The sequence below is a fragment of the Acyrthosiphon pisum genome, chromosome A1, assembly GCF_005508785.2.
Source record: "Acyrthosiphon pisum isolate AL4f chromosome A1, pea_aphid_22Mar2018_4r6ur, whole genome shotgun sequence".
NCBI lineage: Eukaryota > Metazoa > Arthropoda > Insecta > Hemiptera > Aphididae > Acyrthosiphon > Acyrthosiphon pisum.
The window spans coordinates 80,981,813-81,001,648 of NC_042494.1; the positions used below are offsets into that span (position 1 = coordinate 80,981,813).

Genomic DNA, 19,836 nt, shown 5'->3' on the forward strand with positions numbered 1-19,836 from the left:
CGTCGGTGAAATGATAAAACGACTAGGAAACCTATCTAATATTAAACTAGCACACTGTCGTTTTACTATGAGACGTCTGTGTATACTACAATACAGTAATTACACTACGATCTACATAATAATATACATTCATTAACTACCGTTTCTCACCGTTGATCCTTACTAGCATACGGCTCAGAGTAAATTGTTAAATTAAATTAGTTTTATTCTTATACTAACATTTTCAAACTCCCCCTCCCCCCCCCAAGATAAGGTATTGTTTAGCCAAAATTCTGGAAAAAAATTATCAAAGAAGAATCGAGTCGTTGCATTTGCAGCTCTACGAATAATATTTTTTATTTTATAATAATACTAATAGGTACCTACTATAGATTAGGTTACAAGTAAGTAGTAAACGATAATCGAATGCAACTTAATCATTCTTATCCAAAAACTTTTAATTTGTTTCACCCACATGAGTTTATTATTAACTGTTTTCAAATATTATTATAAGAGTAAATTATGTTTTTTTACTTCTTTCTTCCGTATTATGATGTCATTATATATACTATACTCTATATTATATTATTATTTTATATGCTCTTATTTATATCACTAATCTAGAAGGAGATTATACAATGTGATGGATAAACTCTTATTAATCTTAGATAATTAATTAATTTTTAATTAATTATACTTGAATATTTTACCTCTGGGTTGTCCTCTTGTTCTTCGAAAAATATATTTGAATCGTCGATACTTTGTTTGGGGATATCATCAATCATCATGCTTTTTATTTTCATAAAAAAAAAAATAAATAAATAAATAAACTTGTAGGTATAAATTTATATTCAAACCAAATTATACTTTGGTTTAGCGAGTATATTTTTGTGAAAACGAATAATGTAGAGCGTTAACAAAATATTGATCCAAAAATATTTTTAAACTAATAATTTTGTAAACCGGAACTCATAAAATGTAACCATACAATGTGTAACGAACTTATAAGAAATAAAGATAAATGTTACACAAGTTCTGATGCTTTAACGTTTTATATACTATTTATTATTTATTTATTTGTGGTACTATATAAGCTTTTAATTCCGATATTTTATATTATTTGAAGAAAGTTATGAAGTTTAATTTCTAATTTGATGATATTTGTCTAATCAGGAATAATCTGTTCTTATACTGTCTGTTCGTAGTTTATCAAGTTGAATAAGGTTATATATTATATACTATGTTCATTTTAACAATAATCATTGGTGATAATGAAATATAATTATTATTATTAAACTATAAACTAATACTCTTTACATTTTTTTTCCAACTTATTAAACCGAAGGGAACTATTGAATTGTCCACATATTAATTTTTTAAAAAGTTTATAAATACAAATCAATAATAACTGAATTAATTATATTAACTCAATTTACATAAACAAGAGTGAACTAATTGAATGGAAATTAGTCAATTATAATTCGAGTAACTAACCTACATTTCCTCTAGTGGATTTCGCTATAAAACGAGTATAATATGTCATGTACATAAATAAATTTGTTAGTACTGTGTACCAGCGTACCTCTTACAAACTAAATAATGTGTTAAGTTTAATTACTTTTAACTATTTAAACTTTTTGCATTAAAAACATTACTACACATTGTGTTTTAATAGTTATTGCATATGTAGTATATTATGTGTTAAATATAATTCAATATAGTTATTAATACGATTTACGATTTACGAATTAGTTATTTGTTATTATAATATTACGGACTGTCGTTGGGTATGTGTAACACACTAGCACTAAAACACTTACTATAAAAAAATATACTAGAATATATTGAGTTAGTTACTGAGTAGTGTATCTTAAATATTGTGTGAGGTTCATGACGATAAATAATTATTGTACTTAATCAATTAACGAGTCAGCTAGTCCCTACTCCCCAGGAAATTGAGTCAAGGATTATTGGGAAATGGTTAAGTTCATAAAAACTGGTGGTAGATTAGTGTATCTCTGATATTGTTGCAATTATTTCGTAAATTAATGAAGATTTGAAAATTAACATTCATTAAATTCAATTTTTGTTCAATTTATAATCCATAAGAATATAGTAAAATACACCTTATTGAACTCTTTGTGCATTACCCAAAGTGATTTCCAAAATATCTAATCCAAAACTACAGTTTATTGTAAATATTTTACATCCGATGTAAGTACCTCGCAATCCATAGTCCATTATAATATACACATCAAACGGTAATCTTATATAGCTTTTATCATATTAATGTTAAGTAATGTCAATGAATTGTATTTTGTATTTTTTTTTTTGAAAAGAGTTAACTATCAAGTTTTAACAACAATTATTGTTATAATTGTTGTTATTATTTGCTTATTTCAAATGTTAACCTTAAATTTATAAGTTTTTCATTACATTTATGGAATGTATTGGAATTTCTTTGTACCTACCCAAAATGAAATTTTCAGTAAAATATTCAATACTTTTCACTATAATGTAATATTAATATTTTAAATAAACTTTAGTAAATACTTTAGAAAAATAAATTATTATTGCCATTCGAAAATTAATATTAAAAATGGGAAATGAAAGATAAATATTTTTATAATTAATTCATCTGAGATAAAAAATTAACCTTTGTAAATGCATTAATACATATTGTTTATAATTGCATAATTGATATTTTATAAATATACATAATAATATAATATTATATTCTTATCATATTTTGTTTTTAAAAATGCACTCAGTAAATTGGATTATTTGATCAAGATTTATGTTTTCGTTTGATAGACTATTTTCATCCACTTGTTTAATAACCAAATATATTTGTATTATAGGAGATTTATTATAATACTATATATTATACATTAAAAGTTGATCAGCGGTAATTTTATCCGGTGCCAATATCAATATTTCAAATTAAATAATATATTCTTCAACTGACCTGAGAGCAGTTGATATTGGCGCCTATAAAATTCCAATATTGGGTATTTATTTCAATTATTTCTTATTTACGCGATTTTTCTTGATATTGTTCTTACTTGTTTAGAAAAAAATAAGCATTCATAAGTCATAACCAAGTTTTAGGGAGATTTATAAAAGTTTTATGATAAGTTTTTATACAACTGGGGTGTAATATAAATTTCAAGTTACCTTTATTTATGCTACATATCAAAATTAATGTACCAAACCCAAAATTAGCATAAAAATACAATCTAGAGTTCTCATTTAAACGTTCTAATTTCAAACTATTTTTGTTTTAAGTTAAACGACCATGCCATTCACCATAAAACGATTTTTTTTTCATTAAAAAGAACTCTATGAATCTTATTAATGATATATCTAATTATAATGATACCTATTAAATCATCTTTATATATAAGATACTTGTATAATATATCTTATAAATCTATAATTGGTCGAAATTTGATCGCACATGTCACAATTACCATAATAAGTTCCTATTTTATTTTATAATTTCTAATACAATGTTTAGAAACATTAATTCAATCCACTCAATTGGTATTGAGTATACTATAGAGTATAGACACTCATATTTATAACAGTTACACGCATAAAAAATCATTTTTTAAATTTATTTTTATCATCATTATTCAGTGACTGTTCGCTGTGAACCTAATAACCTACTAAGTAATGAAGTAGATATTATTTTCAAAATTCGTTGGAGAAAAATCAATGTTCCTAAAACCATCAACTAAAAACTACGTAATCAGAAAAAAATATCAAAATAGACCAATGTGATAGAAGTTATTATTGGAATAATTATTGGGACATTACAACAATTTATTTTAGATGAAATGTTTTCGTTTGGAATTACCAACTGATCGACAAGCTAACGGTAAATTATGATTTTTCTGTCTGTTTTTATTATATACATTTGTAGGATCTTTCCACTATCTTATACTTATTTTATAACCATTCTCTTAGACTGTACAACTGTAGTATAGTGTCACTGTGTATCATACTATATCTAAAATTGTCTGGATTAATATTATTTATTTATTAGTTGAAACTTCCAAATATTAAAAAAACACAAATAATTATAGAAAACTAAAAATTATGTAAATCAATATTCAAATATGAAGTAATATATATTTTCTTTTTTTCAAAAGGAATTAACAATCTGTATCCATACTAGACACAATAAGAAAATGTGATAAAGGTTAACATGTCATGAGATTTTGTTGAAAGAAGCCACCTGATAGCACTTTCTGCTGGCTTGATAGTTATTTATAAAAAAAATTGGTAACCATGACACAACTGAGAACAATATTCGGGTATATATTTTATATTATTTTGAAAACCTTGACATGTTTTTAGGAATTTGTGATTCAGTAAATAAATAAAAAAAAAAAAAATCGAGTAACGAATACAATATATTAATTTTGATTTTTGTTTAGTTGATAAATCTACTATTGTAATTAAAATAATATGTAATTGCGAATATAAACTTGATTTAGTTTGTGAAAATATAGAAACGTATTATCTAAAGACAATTTTTGCAAACTCATTACACATTATATTGGTTTAACTTGGCGCTTTGGACGGTTTAAAAGTTACCATTTAATAACATTTTCGATGGCCTAAATAATATTATAATGAACAATAAACATTTTGCAGTTAGTGTATATACTCTATAATATTACGCTCTTTACACGTTTTCATTCGTATGCATTTCACAACGATATCGATTGACTTATTATTTCGTTTCTAGTCACAATTTTTGTTGTGTGCGCATTTATGATACTAGTATAAAACAATGTAAAAACACGTATTACTTACGTGGCAGTTACACGATACTTGCCCGTAAGTTGTTCATCGACTATCTCGTCGGAGACGCTGCATTCCACTCGAAACATCGTTTCCGAGAACTTGTCTAATAACCCAGTTGACGGATGAATGTTGAAATTTACTTTGGCATTTTTTGAACCTGGATTGTCGATTGCATGATTAATGATCCAGCGATACGGATATCTGATACGACTATTTGAGAGGACAAAAAACGAAAGAAAAAAGAACAACAACGAAAAAAAGAGATTTATGGTATTTTATATCGAACAAGCTAATAATTGATACGTTTTATATCGCACATTTTCCTCTCACTTGCATGTATTTAAGTGTTGTAAAACTTCATAATTCATTTTTTAATAATATATATTTTTATAATTTTTTTTTTACATACACTAGCCCGACGTTCGAAAGATGACGTGATTAAAAAGAAAAACGAGACGTTAAAGCCGGTCCTTGTACAAAGCATAATATAGACCAATGCAAGAAATCATTAAAAAACAAAAACTTGTAAGATATAGTTTATTGTTAACGACTGTAATGACCGTATTCATTAATGTACTCGTTCTTTAAATATTTATCATAAAAATCATAAATCACGTTTAAAATGGAAACAACTCAATGATTGACGTCGTATAGCGACAAACAAAACTTTTTTCGTAAATCCTTTCAATGTCTATTTTTATTTTAATAATATTATTTTGTAGAACAAAATTTTATTTTCATAAATTTTAAGCGATTTAACTAAAAGTGAAATCCTAATTTATTGGGCCATAAGCATGTAATATACAGTCTTATTTCATAAATATCTTTCAATTTTAATCGAACGATACTTTCTACTTATATCAATGCAATGTGATTTTCGTATTTGATTATTCGAATACTTATCAGTTTAGTGGGTATCTATTTAGCTTTCTAAATTATCACTATCGGAGGTTAGGCTAATACTCTTATTTAAAAAAAATAGTGAAATAATATATTATGTAGTTACAAAAAAAAAAAAATTGATAATCATAACTTGAATCTTGGTTATAATTATAAAACGGTTATCTGGAAAATCATTATCTAACTAAACATGATTATATGAAACTCATCATAGCTCAATTTCAGTCATTTAGTTACTGATAATTTTAGAAAATGTTGTTTTAATTCAATTGTGTTAAATAATAAATTATTAAACACAGTAAATAGAATACAAGAAATATGTTTAAATTACATTGCGTGCTTTTTTAGTCGTATCACGAAACATTATTTGAATAAACGATAATTGGGCAACTTCCTGTCGAATAATAGTATTATTGAAATAAGTGTATGAGTAACTGGAAAAATAGTTTTTTTACTTATTATATCTCTTAAATTTTAAAGTTTTTAATATTCATGTGAACTATAAAGTATAAACTATCTTAATTCAGTTTGAATAATGTTTTAAAATAATTCAAGTGCGAGAAAGAATTTCCGAACTTTGATGCTGTAACTCAGTAATAGACAATTTAAATTAAAACCTTAAAAAACCGTAACAATAAGTTATATACTAATACCTATACTGAATATTATAAAAATATTTGGATAAATTAGGTAGGTATATTAGTATCATTAATATTAATATACTTACTGATAAATTTCAATAAGAAAATATTTTTATAGTTTTAGTGTATTCTATGAAGGATTATAATATTTATCTTGGTGAAAAATGTAATAATAATGTTTTTTTTTCATCATATTGGTTCTCCAATTATTAAACATGGCAATTTGTTGATTAAGATAATATTATGACGACGACTGTGGTAGAAAAAACCAGGAAAACTTCGTCTTGTTTTGACATTGTATTTATATTTTATCTATTCAGTTTCCCTTTTAAAATATATCACAGCCGTTATTTTTTTTCGTCATGTCAAAAACAGAACATCATTTTGATTTCTACTACGTACAATTCATCTACAGTCCACAAGATTTAATTTTTTCTCATCTTGAACAATAAAAAAAAATATACTTTGTAAGTGGCTCAAAATCGATGCCGATATTTTATACGCGGAAGATAGTATTTTCAATGCTGGCTTTTGTGTCTTCGGATTACAAAGCAACACCAAATATTAGCGATTCAGAGTTCACATATTTGTACGTTAGACTGCACACCTAATTTTATCCATATTTATACACGTAATATAATTTTATTCGTATAGGTTCTGCGGTTCTGAGTTTATATCATTAAATTGCGGGTGTTGGGGATATAGGTACAAACTTAGATTATTATAGTAAATATTGTTCGTCGTACCGCCATAACTTTGGATGACGTAACAAATTAAACCAATATACGGGATGGATAAAAATAAAAAAAAATTGATTCTTCATTAAAAATTTAAACGTGTAGGGGTGTATAAATATATAATATATAAGTAGTTTTCCGACGTAATAAACGTCGCTTACACGTTTGTTAAACGGCGATTGTGTTGGATTGATTAAAACCACGCTTTCAAACAACACATATTTCTCATTGCATGACATTATAATATAACAACAATACCTATATAACGTGTGCATACAGCGTACCTATAACCGTTTTGGTTTTCGTGTCGTATGTGCCGTGTTATTACTATACATTCTTGTTTGGAATTGCGATTAGCGATCGCTTTAAAATTTACTGTGGTCCGCCTGCAGGGAACACGCGAGTGGTATACCGGGGTGCACAGTATACCTATACACGCTGTGCGAGGTTTTAACTTTATCACGTGCGTTCCATCCATTTTCTCAAGTCAAATACAAACACACACACCTGCATCCATCCACTAGATCCTAATGCCCCCCAGCTCATGCGACTACACGGGAATCGGTTCTAGAAAAACATAATATTATAATAATTGTATCATAGTATCCGAAATTTTACGACGATTATATACACACGCAAAACACAAGCACACACACACACACACACACACACACACACACACACACACACACACACACACACACATACCTACACACATACATATCGCTAAATGACCGTCGTCGTGCCGGTCGCGTGGGGTTATCCGTTAGCGCGTTTGGCTGTACCTCGTGTTTTTCGCGTACACGTACCGGACGACCTCGCCAATTTTTCCCATGTCGAGCACGTAACTTCCTGCCTTCGCCTCGGTGCACAGCAAACCCAGTCCCTATACGGCAGTAAAGGTAAAAATATTATACATACACACACGCCGGTGGACGGTATATGGTTAGGTAGCTTTGTAGCGGTTTCGTTGTCCCTGCCCACCGCCACGTCCTGCTTCTTACCGTGAGTCGTACGCTCCGAGCGCCAAACATCTGACCATCGCCAAACACGTTCACTTCTTGCGCGCACGAATTGTCCGACACGATTATAAATCTGGTACACTGCGAACCCAAAAAAACACAACGTCGGATACGTTGGTTGGTTATCGATTTTTGTTTGGTTGAGAGGGTCGATGGTGTGGGGGGGGGAATGCGCGGTTCATCGCGGGGCAGGGCGCGTCGCGTCTTCGACCGAGACAATTGGCACGCCACGCCGTGGTGAACGTGACACATCCCTCCCAACGATCGGTATAACTTTATTATTACAGTCTCTATATATAATGTGTAGATTATTATGTACATTTATTGCTACGGATTCACGTGGGCGAATTAGGTGTCTTCGAACCCGAGTGCGACGACAAAACGTTTCAGTATAACTCGAGGCGAACGTAAGCGGTAAACGTTTTACAACTTTGTACAGTATCCATCATTCTTTGTCTAAATGTATGTGTGTGTGCGTGTGGGGTTTTGCTTTTATAGTGGTTTGGTTCACACTAAAACAGAACGACGCAGGTTCTTAATGTCTTAACGGACGCAAAGGACCGACTTTAATATAGACCATTCCACAGCGTATTACAAAAATCAGACGTCTTAAAGTTTCAAATAATTTCCCGGCACACCTGGGAACACGGATAGAACCGTTATTGCCATACGAGCATTTGCAAAGACAAATATAGAACGAATACTTGGGATTAATCTCGACTGGATAACCGAGAAAACTTTTATTTTTATTATTCATATGTAACAATACAGTCAACTCAGGTTCGAGATGAAAGATCATCTTTGGAAAAGTTATGTAACGGAACAGGCGGTAAGCATGTGGATATGACTATTATTATGTAAGCACTCGACGTGTAAACAAAGTCAAAGTAGATAGAAACATCTCAATGGCGTTTGAACATGTGCCAAATGTAAATAGCTTCTACATGTAAGACCGGCGAAACAATATGTGTGTATTTTTAATGTAATGAGGATATATTTCATAAAATAGACACGTACAACATACGACATTGATCTGAATAGAAACGAAATAAGGGATGAATAATATTATAAAGCCAATAGGAGTCATAGTAATAATAATAGTAATATTAACAAGTTTCTAACCATAACTTTTGAGGAAAAAGCATATTATAATAGTCAATACGCCTTCGAATCCCATAAGTGGAAAGCCTAAGGGGACAAACAAAATTTGAGTTATTGAAAAACGAGTAATAACTTATTATATTTAGACAAATAAAAGATTTTTATGGGGCTTTCATTGTTATTTTATCGAGAACATACTGAACTTCAAAGTACTAATATTTCAAATAAATGCTTGAAAATTACAGGTCAACACTATATAGTATTACATTTGAAAATAAAACCAAATACTTATCAAATGATCACGGTGCTTAACTAAAAATGGCTGACGTAATTCGAATATTAAAATATATAATCAAAAGTAATAATGATACTAATTTTCAAACCGATAGTATTGAAATAATTGTAAAATTAAATGGGATTTGATCATAAATTGTATGCTTGTAGTTCAGCTCAAGAGGTACGCACTGTAAAATGTTTCAACTAAATTGAATTACCGACTGAACTTAAGATTTATGACTCTAAAAACTAATTAAGCACGACCATGTTATCTATGGAAACATTTAATTTCCTGAAAAAAAAAAAAACCGTTTGTTTAATTGTTAGTGTTTTATTGTTTACACAGTGTAAGGTATTTTTACTAAATCTTAGATTCATAAAGTTTTTTTTTTTATAGCTTTTTATGTTAAACATTAAATCTATTAATTTCAAATTATATTTGTGTATTTTGTCAAGCGAATATTATTAAATACTATTCAGAAAAAATCTTAACTTTTTTCAGGCCACTATAATTAACTACAAAATCGATTTAACCATCGCAAAAAATACGAGATTTGAAACAAACGATTGTTTTTATTTTAAAAGTTCTTAGTTTATAATATATTTTAATTGTGACATATTTTCAATATGAATACCTTACTTATTAAGATTCTGATGGTTATCTTTTTTTTTATATAAATAATTATCATTATATATTTTAGATAGGTCTTATTTTATGAAAACAGTAATTACTTGTTTCTGATTGGAAGTAAATTAATGTTAAGAAGACGCTACGCATGCGCTGTCTCCGTCTTACAAATGCCTAACATGGCAAATATTGTACGTTCTGGATAATCCATTTAACTCTACTTTAAAACTGTAAATTGTTTATTTTAAAATACTCATAACTTGCTTTAAAATTAAAGTCTAAAAAAACCTACGATGTTCACTAGATAACATTCTTACTTCTATATTTTATAATTGGTCAATTCGATCCAATATTAGTCATAACAGAGTTAAACAGATTATTCAGAACGTACAATTTGCTACCTATGTTATGCGTTTGTCAGAGAGAGACAATGCATGTGGGTGTAGCGCCTTCTTAAATTGTATGTTTATTTAGAAGGTTTTTTTATTTTATATCTTTGTTAGTAAGTTCGTTTAAGACAAACATATATAAATTTATAATAGCGCCTACAAGGTTTGGACATTTCGGAGCTGTAAGACTACTGGAATTCAAACTTTATCATTTATTTTTTATTTTAACAAAAATACCTCGTTTGTCTTACTAATAATTTTAAAAAGGTTAATCGGATTACTGCTCATGGACCAAACAGGAATACATATATAAAATACGCTCCGATTTGATTCCTTGAAATGGACTGTATTATATATTTTTTTAAGTGCAGCGCTGACGACTCTTTGACAAACACATTATTTCAGATAATAATATTATATATAAGTTATATAAATCAAACGTCGCACAGCACACTCCCCACCTGACTAAAATTTTTATTAAGCTATTTACAATATATGGACCTAGTAGTTTTGTTAGATATTGACAAAATGTTTCGCATTGTTCCACGTTTATATTTGTTCCACAAGTGAATAAGCAGTTGTATGAGTAGTTATTATTATATTAATGTTATTAGTATTATTAATTATTATTTAAATCGTTAAAGTTTCTCTGAAATTTTGAAAGTTCAAACTTTAAAATTAAAATAAAGTAGAGACATACGTAAAATGATGACAAACGTGGCTCGAATACAGCAGTGAGTTCCATTGTCTGTTCAAAATCAATCTCGAATATTGACGGTGTGATTGTAAATGCACCTAAAATCATTGTTCGCTTCCATTCAACGTCCTAAAACATACATATTACATTATATAATATAACATACGTATAGAGACATTTGATAATACATAAATTGTTTATAGATATATAAAAATACGGGGCTGGATTTAAGAATTTTAAAACTTGGGGATTATAATTAGCAGTCTGTCACTGATGAACCATAAATACTTACATTGAAGTATACAATTTACGTCCAAAATAATTAAGAAAATATTACCCCCAGGGGTGAAACACATCCTTGATCTACTTCATAAAAAACAATATTTTATATAAGTTAAATAAAATAAAATATTAGTAATTATGATCCTTGTGATATCATACCCATCAGACAAAATAAACATTCACGAAAACGCAATTTCAAATAATTTTATTATGATTTTTTTCACTCAGGTTTTTGAAAATTTCATATTTAAATACATGATTATTGATGTTTATAATATACCTAACATATTTTTTAGTCATGTTTTTATGTGTTCAGATTGAACAGTTTGACACTAACGTTCAACATAGTTTTATATACATGAAATATGTACTTTACTGAAAACTAAACAAATCTATAATAATTATATTATATTTAACATTTCTCTTTTGCCCTCTTACCCTCGAGCTATTATCGTTAGCCACCCTTTTTATCCATATTATATATACTAGGTATGTAGTTGAAAATCCAATCCATTAAATGCTGTTGTGACGGTACATTAATTTATTATTGTAATCATATAACTTCCTATTACAATTTTTGAGTGTGATTTATTTCATATAATATTGATCCATATCAGCCGTTTTAATGTTTAATTTATATTTGTATACTGTGAATTGAATTTATGTGGCTACGTTACATTATAAACTCAAGTTAATTGAGTGATTTAAATTGCTTATTTTTTTTTTAATGCAGTATGACTTTCTAATGTTCCTTATTTAAATTTGGCGGATAAATAAATCCCATTAGTTGAGTGAATAATTTTGTATACATCACGGCTGAACTTCGTAAAAGCAAAGACGATATTCGACTAAGTGTATATTATATTTGACTATGCGTCAAACGTATTTACTACCACATTAATTATTCAGTATTTAAATATAAGGAGTATTTTGATAAATAGTTTTACTTGTTTCTTTGGACTTCTTCACTTATACAGCCAATTACTCTTACAGCTTATCATGTAACACTAAACTATTTACTTTTTTTAAACTAAATAATGCAATTCCAATACCGAATGTAATATAAAACCGTTTTAAGGAGCAAAAGCAATTTCTTTTATTATTTTAGCACAATCAACTTTTTATATTTTAAAGCTGGTATATTAGCAGTGCCGATCTGTTACAAAAAAAAATATAGGTATGTACCAAATATCAAGAATACAATAAACCTAACCTAACCTCCCCTAACCTACGCCTTTTTCATAATAATATTTATTTGATAATACCACATTTTAATATTTAATTGATAAATTTAAATTAAATTAATGTATTTATATAATATGTACCTACCTATTTATAATATAATCTCATTTACATCGTTGTTGGGGTATTTAAAGTTATGCATAGGTATTTGTCTAATAATTATTCGCAATATGATTTGTAGAGTCCACTTTTAAAATTAAAGGCTTCACTTTTTCATACCCTGGCTAAATATTGTACTCACTTCAACTGATTTTGTATACCATACGTCTTCGGGAACTAAAATAAATTTTGATGATCGTCCAACGTTTTTTATCTTGATGATCGTAGTCTTACGAGCACCCACTAGACAAGCATTGCACTCGAAGAAGCAGACACTTGATGGTTTTAGAAGAGATAGTTTTTTACAGTCTGTGGTTTTCATGTCATCATAGCACTCTAGAGTATCTAGAAACAAGCTAGTTGTGTTATAGTGGTTTAATTACACTTTTTATTGTATTATGTAATAATTGTGAATGATATAATGCGATAATGATAATTTTATCTATGGAAATTATTTAAAAAAAAAAAAATTATAGGTTCATACACATTACACAATTATTAAAAATAGTTATTAATATATTGTTTACATGCTGATTACAAATGTAGAAAAATTTCTAATGAAAACACACCAGTTTTCAGAATAGTTTATATAAAACTCAGTATGCCTGCGGAATTAAGTCTTTAAAAGTTTTAAGTCCTCTTAATAGTGCTCATTACACACAGAAACGCACAAATTTTTATTTAAATGTTGTTTTGGTTTTGTTCACGTGTTATCAATAGGTATACATATACAAATAAATGTTTCTTTCTTTTTTAATCTATAGACTCAAAAACTATAACACAGTTTTCAATAAAAGTTACCCACATCAATATTATTCCTTAAAATTCATGAACGGTTTGTATTTGAACCCGCATGTAGGTCACTATATTATGCTCACATATGAGTTTTGTTTTAGCTTACGAAAATCAATTATGTTATTTGTTTATTTCTACGGTTGTCGCAATGGATGCATATTATAAAATAGTTATATTAATCGAATATGATTTTATGTATTGTATTATATTTTTTCATTTAGGCTAATAATGCTATTCTATATAAATGTAAAATTGAGTAACAGTTTATAGGTATTGGAGGAAAAGTGTATGGCTATATACTCGACTGATTTTGGCAAAAAACAATTGAGAATATTTAAATTGAAGCAAAATGAACACGTGATATAGAAAAATTATAATAGATAGCAAAGCCAAGACAAAACATTTTATTTTTAGTCAGTTTGTATCTAAATGATACATAATATATAAATCTACGGATTTCGATCAATTAGCACCAAATTTTACTCACATTTTATTTGGGAAAAAATATTAAAATCATAACCACTTATTCGTTTATTTCCGCTTGTTATTGGTTCACGAAAGGCAAAAAAGTTACTTATTAGTATCCACCCATATCAGTTGTATTTATTCCTCAGCTAACCTAACGTGGAATACCACTAGTTATTAACAGATACCTATTAATTTGAAAAATAATATATAATGACGTTTATTAGTAATAACGAAAAATATGGTGATTTTCAAGCAGGGATGCAGGGTATTGTTTTTTTTCGTTTGCAGCTTTTAGGAAATATTAAGTACATAATATTATAGGCACATGCCGTTGAGTGGAATACGTAAAATGCAATTAGTTTCATTCGTCCTAATTATGTAACAACTACTGTTTGATTGTTGTATTATATTAAATAATTTCAAAAGCGTGTCGCCCGAAAGTCACACTATAGAGTACAATTTACTATAATATTATTATCCATAGACTATTTCTATAGTGCAGTATATTACCACGTTCTGATTCTTACAAATTTATCACGTACGTGTCGTCCCTAGTCCCCCCATCCCCATTGGAATTAAAATTTTTTTTCTCTGGAAAATATTTGCGTGCAACTTTTGTAATTTGCATGATTTTTATAATTAGGCGTGGCACCAACAATGTTTCCAATGTGTGGGGAAGGGTTGGGGATACATAAGTGGGTTTCATCCAATGACAGTATTATAATATATATATAATATATAATATATATACGCATGCGGGCCGCGTACCTTTTTTATCTGGCCCGTGGTACATTTTCAAATTACTTCATATAATTTTATTAACACGTTTTCGTGTTTTGTAGTAATTATTTTAAAAATATCCGCTAAGAAGCGTAAAAAATAAATGTTAGTAAATTTGAAGGACTTTTTTTTTTTTGCTTTCTCCTATGCACTGCGGCCCGCTAGATTTTAAAGTACTTAAAAGTGGTCCGCTAGTTACTTTGAGTTGCCCAGACCTGATATATATGATATAGGTACGGTGTTCTAATTTAATTATAATTTCCATCTAACAATATTGTACACACGGACAAGCTGTTTGTTTGTGGCCTTGTCGGTATTTAGCACCCGGGTCTTATATATTATAAATAACTATTATATAGGAAGCTGTCCGAAATTACTAGTCCGAATACTTATGGCTTGTGTACCTAACGGAAATATATTGACAAACTGCCGCTGTTAACGTGCACGGCGCCTACGAGTGGGGTAAGATAAGGCGGTGGGTCGGCGTGGGGGTAGTTTCTGTTGTCTAATAGTGTTCACTACCGTAGACGTAGTATATAGGTATAGTGAAGTATAGACTATAGGCATATCGACGACTATTTATAACAATTCCGTCTCGGCGATCGCCGTGGGACCGCGTCAAGTCCAAAACGGTATGTTCGACCTGCGGTTGCGATCTCCCGCGCGTAAGTTTCCGTCACCTACACCACCCCCAGTGCTGGCCAAACAGTTTGTCGGCCAGAACGCGCTTGAAACGCGAATTCTCGCCGAGTTACCCAAATCGTGGTTAAACGCGGTCGTGTGTGCGTGAACGGTTTGACCTACCTGCGCCTATGGTGTATATTATCATCGTTGAAACCCGGGAGAAATTATTACAGAATATGGTTTCAAAGCGATGCGGTACGAAAACCGCGGTCCGAGCGCAAATGAAAAACGGTCAAATATTCGAATAATATCATGACGATATTATTATTAACCGATAACTTATAAGTGAATAGTCTAGCGGTCCGCGAAACCCGTTTTGGAGTGAGCGTGGGGGAGGTTGGGGAAGGTTGACATGTTACGAATTCCGATATACGCAATACTCGTTTAACGCATATTATTATGTTATGGTAAATGACGAAATGTATAAAAGTTCGTAATCTACCGACGACTATATCGAAAATATTTTTTATGTGTTTTAACCAGGGATCGAAACCGTTTCAAATTTTAACGGTTAGGGTTTTAGTTCTTGAGAACGGTTTTCTAAATTTTCTGGTTTTGGTTTAGGTTTTAAGACCGGTTTTTTAAATTTTTTGGTTTTGGTTTCGGTTTTAAAAAAGGTTTTTCAAATATTTTATCGGTTTAAAGAACGGTTTTAGAAAATTTTCGGTTTTGGTTTTTGGAACGGTTTTTAAAAATGTCCATTTTATTTTCCTGTCTAATTACTGTAGCTTCGATTTTTATTATCTATTAACTATTATAAGGGCCGAATCTAAAGCCCTGAAATATGGCTACTTTGTATAATTAGTGTACAATATACGATATAACAAATAAACGTTCAGCAGAACTAATTTCGTGTTATTAACTTGAATATTTTGTACCTAATGCCTCGTGCCTACTTTTGCATTCGACATAATATTATGTTGCCATATTATGGTTGAGATCATTATTCGATTACATTAATATTTAATTGTATATTACAATAACATCACACTATATTATTAGTATTTTCAATTTTCAATCATAAGTTTAGTAATAATATATATTATATTAATATTTCGTAATACTCAGTAACTGCATCGGGATTTTTATCAATAAATCCAAACATAATAATTTCTTCGTATAAAAATAGTAGAATTACAAATAATATAATTAACTTTATGGAATTCAAAGAAACCGACATTAGTTTTAAATTTTAACCCGTTTTTCAAGAACAGTACAAGGGAGGTTTTTCAATTCTATGGTTTCGGTTTGGGTTTTGAAAACGGTTTTTTATGGTCTTAGGTTTCGGTTACGGTTTTTTAACCGGTGTTTCAAAGCTTTTGGTTCCGGTTCCAGTTCCGGTGTTCAGAAATGAGAAAACCGCGGTTTTAACCGGTTTTTTGGAAAACCGGTTAAACCGGTTTCGATCCCTGGTTTTAACAATAAACGGTTTAGGACGTCTTCACGACTTTGAAGTTTGCACATTTATCTGCAAACGTGCAGTGTCATAGAGTAGAAGTGCCCATCATGAGACTTTCACTAGATGTCTTAAGTGAAAACTTATTTAGATTCATATGGTTAATGAATTATTATAATACAGGCTCTAAAGTTTTTATACTTTGCGTATCAAATGGCTAACGTGGCACGTTTTTATCTTATGTACCTACCCATGTAAATATGTTTTCGTGCAAGACAAATAGTACCTATCTACCTAAGATACAAGTAATTTGTTGAAATATTCTTCTTCAGGTACTTTTTGTAATCTGAAATGTCATTTGTCTATAAAATGGGAAAATAAATAGTAAATACAAATAGATACATCAATGGTTCTTAACCATTTGTAAAATATTGCTGATCTTAAATTTCCCGGGTAATTCCTACTAAGAACCTTCTCATGTGAATTAAAAATGAATGTTTACGACATTTACCGGTAAATTACGTAAATAGTTATTTCTCGTCATTTACCGTAATAATATATTATTATAAACATCACGAGAAAATTCTATTTTTTTAATTGTACAGAAAAAAAGCAATAAAACAGCACTTAAATAAAACATTATAATATTAAGGCTATAAGACAATAATATATATTCGCAGATTCGGAGTTATCGTTATTTGTTGCTAAGTAAAAACATTTATTTATTTTTTGGTTTTATGTGTGTGTGCGCGCTTTGCGATAGCGCGGTGATTTATTTTTCCTCGGGCATAATAATGTTAAAATTCACAAGTTATTTTGCAATATTAAAATAAGAGCACTGCAGCAGTGGCAATAAAAAAAAACAAAATATCGTCGTAGGAAATGCGTGGTTTTCAGGATAATATTATACTCACAGTGAAGTATTGGTGACGCGTTTACCGCTCCGACGAGAATGTTAGTTTTTTTATTCTCTGCCGTCATTAATGATATCAGTTCGTATTTATCTTCCATCGACGTACATTTAAATGTTATAGTAAGTTTGGCGTTCATACCCGGTGCAAGCGGACATCTAGGGTTGTAATCGTAGTGAAACCATAAGTTGCTTGTTAACAGTTTGAATGGTATCATTTTTTTTCCTGAATTTGTAATGATAACTATTTTCTGAAAAAAACATTATTTTTACAATTAAGAGGACTTCATACCAACACAATATGTATTGACAAAATTGTCTCCATCTTCCAAACGATTAATACAGGTTTCAAAATGCACTTCCAGCAGTTCAATTTTGTGTCATTAACTTAAGTCTTAAATGTAAGAGCATTATCTGTTGTGTTTTTTCGTCGGTTTTTTTATAAGTATGACGTTTAAATTTTTAAGTGAGTTATGTGGGTATGTAAAATATTAATATTTTAAAATGGTCATAATTCACTTAAAAATTAAAATACCGTAAAAAAACCAAGGAGAGAACACAGATAATGCTCTTACATTTAAGTTTGATAGTAGGTCAAATTCACTTAAATATTTAAGCTAACAATAGGTACAAAATTGGAATTTCAGAGACAACATATTAAGCGACTACGACGTCATAGCTTAAGTATTATTATCTAGATGACTAGTACCTACCTAGTTGTTAATACAATATGTCAAATAAATAAGTGTTCATTTAAATTTGGAATAGGCACATACTTATAGTACTTAAGTACTTTAATATTTAATATATGGGGTATTATTATTCAATGATAATATAGATTATATAGATTTATTGTATTAGTCTTATTGTTATTAATCTCGCGTAATAATGCATTTTATATAAAAGATATTATGAGTTAACCACTCCTCAAATTTGTTTTAAAAATATTACGTAATTAAATCAAGAAGAATTTATAATTTCAGTGTAATAATATGCTGATTCAGTTAAAAACTATTAAAGTACTGTACTAAAAGTTCATCTACATTTCTACATTTCACATTTATTATTTGAATATAACTTGGTACCTAAGTGGTAATCCTGAAACTGAAGTTCCACAGACCGGCAGCTTTTTTATATTTATACCATTTAAGTCAAGTTTTTTCATTAATATTACTCCTTAAATTGATACTTTATAACTTCTACCGCTAACCAAAAACTTAAATAAGTTATTCATGCTCAAATAATGTTATATAATTCAAATGAAAATGGCTTTTGTATATGTCTAAGAAATATTCTTAAATTATACATTCGAAACTGAACCACAAAAAATGTTTGTATAAGCCTCTTTTTTAATGCTAATTCACATTTTGTTTATTTTGTGACTTTCAGTTAAAAGTGTTATACTATTAAAATCGCATTCAAACACATCCATTACATCATAACCTCAAACTACTTATCCAAGTAACTTTTTTACAACTTATTAATAATTGTTACTATTGCAATTTGCAATATTACGGTAATAATTTTTTGTACATTTCGTTAATTAAAATGTTTATTTTTTTATTTTAGAGTTTCTCTATACAAATTCACGATTTATATTTTACCTAAAAATGAATACCTTTAATGCGTTGGTACAAAATTATATCAATGTGCTTACCTTGTAAATGCCACCTGGTATGAAACGATCAAACTTTACAATATTGGTATTTACGACCAAGTCACTCTTCGTGGTTTTATTCAAAATAGGTAATTTTCGTGCAATTTTGGGTTGACAATGTTGTAAGTTTAACCTAAATAAGACATCATGTTAATCTTTTGGATTATACCTACACATGTCTCCTTAGTTCACTAACATAAGTCGTTCTTTATTTAGACCCAGCCTGAGTCGCCTCATTTCACCATGTATACCGTACACTTTTTTCTTAACAACAATATCGCCATTTGAAGCACCTAATTTAAAATGCACATGCTTTAGCCTAATAACAAAAGACA

General features: G+C 29.2%; 3 protein-coding genes across 4 annotated transcripts in view; 1 reads left to right on the forward strand and 2 right to left on the reverse strand.

Moving 5' to 3' along the window:
- Positions 1–6,291, reverse strand: part of LOC100569217 — an 11,925-nt gene extending 5,634 nt beyond the window's left edge. For both annotated transcript variants that reach the window (XM_029487604.1, XM_029487603.1), the window contains exons 1-2: positions 4,807–6,291; positions 690–768 (exon numbers count right to left, since the gene is read on the reverse strand). In XM_029487604.1, the coding sequence (XP_029343464.1) occupies positions 690–768; positions 4,807–4,883 (156 nt within the window). In that variant the 5' untranslated portion in view covers positions 4,884–6,291. The remainder of the gene's footprint in view (positions 1–689; positions 769–4,806) is intronic.
- Positions 1–19,836, forward strand: part of LOC100160366 (TWiK family of potassium channels protein 7-like) — a 119,660-nt gene that overhangs the window by 39,836 nt on the left and 59,988 nt on the right. The gene's annotated exons all lie outside the window — the stretch shown is intronic.
- Positions 6,481–18,366, reverse strand: LOC115033766. The gene is made up of 3 exons (XM_029487607.1): positions 17,849–18,366; positions 12,954–13,156; positions 6,481–11,317 (listed from the first exon to the last, which is right to left on the reverse strand). The coding sequence occupies exons 1-3, from the start codon at positions 18,060–18,062 to the stop codon at positions 11,111–11,113; spliced, it is 624 nt and encodes a 207-aa protein (XP_029343467.1). The 5' UTR covers positions 18,063–18,366; the 3' UTR covers positions 6,481–11,110.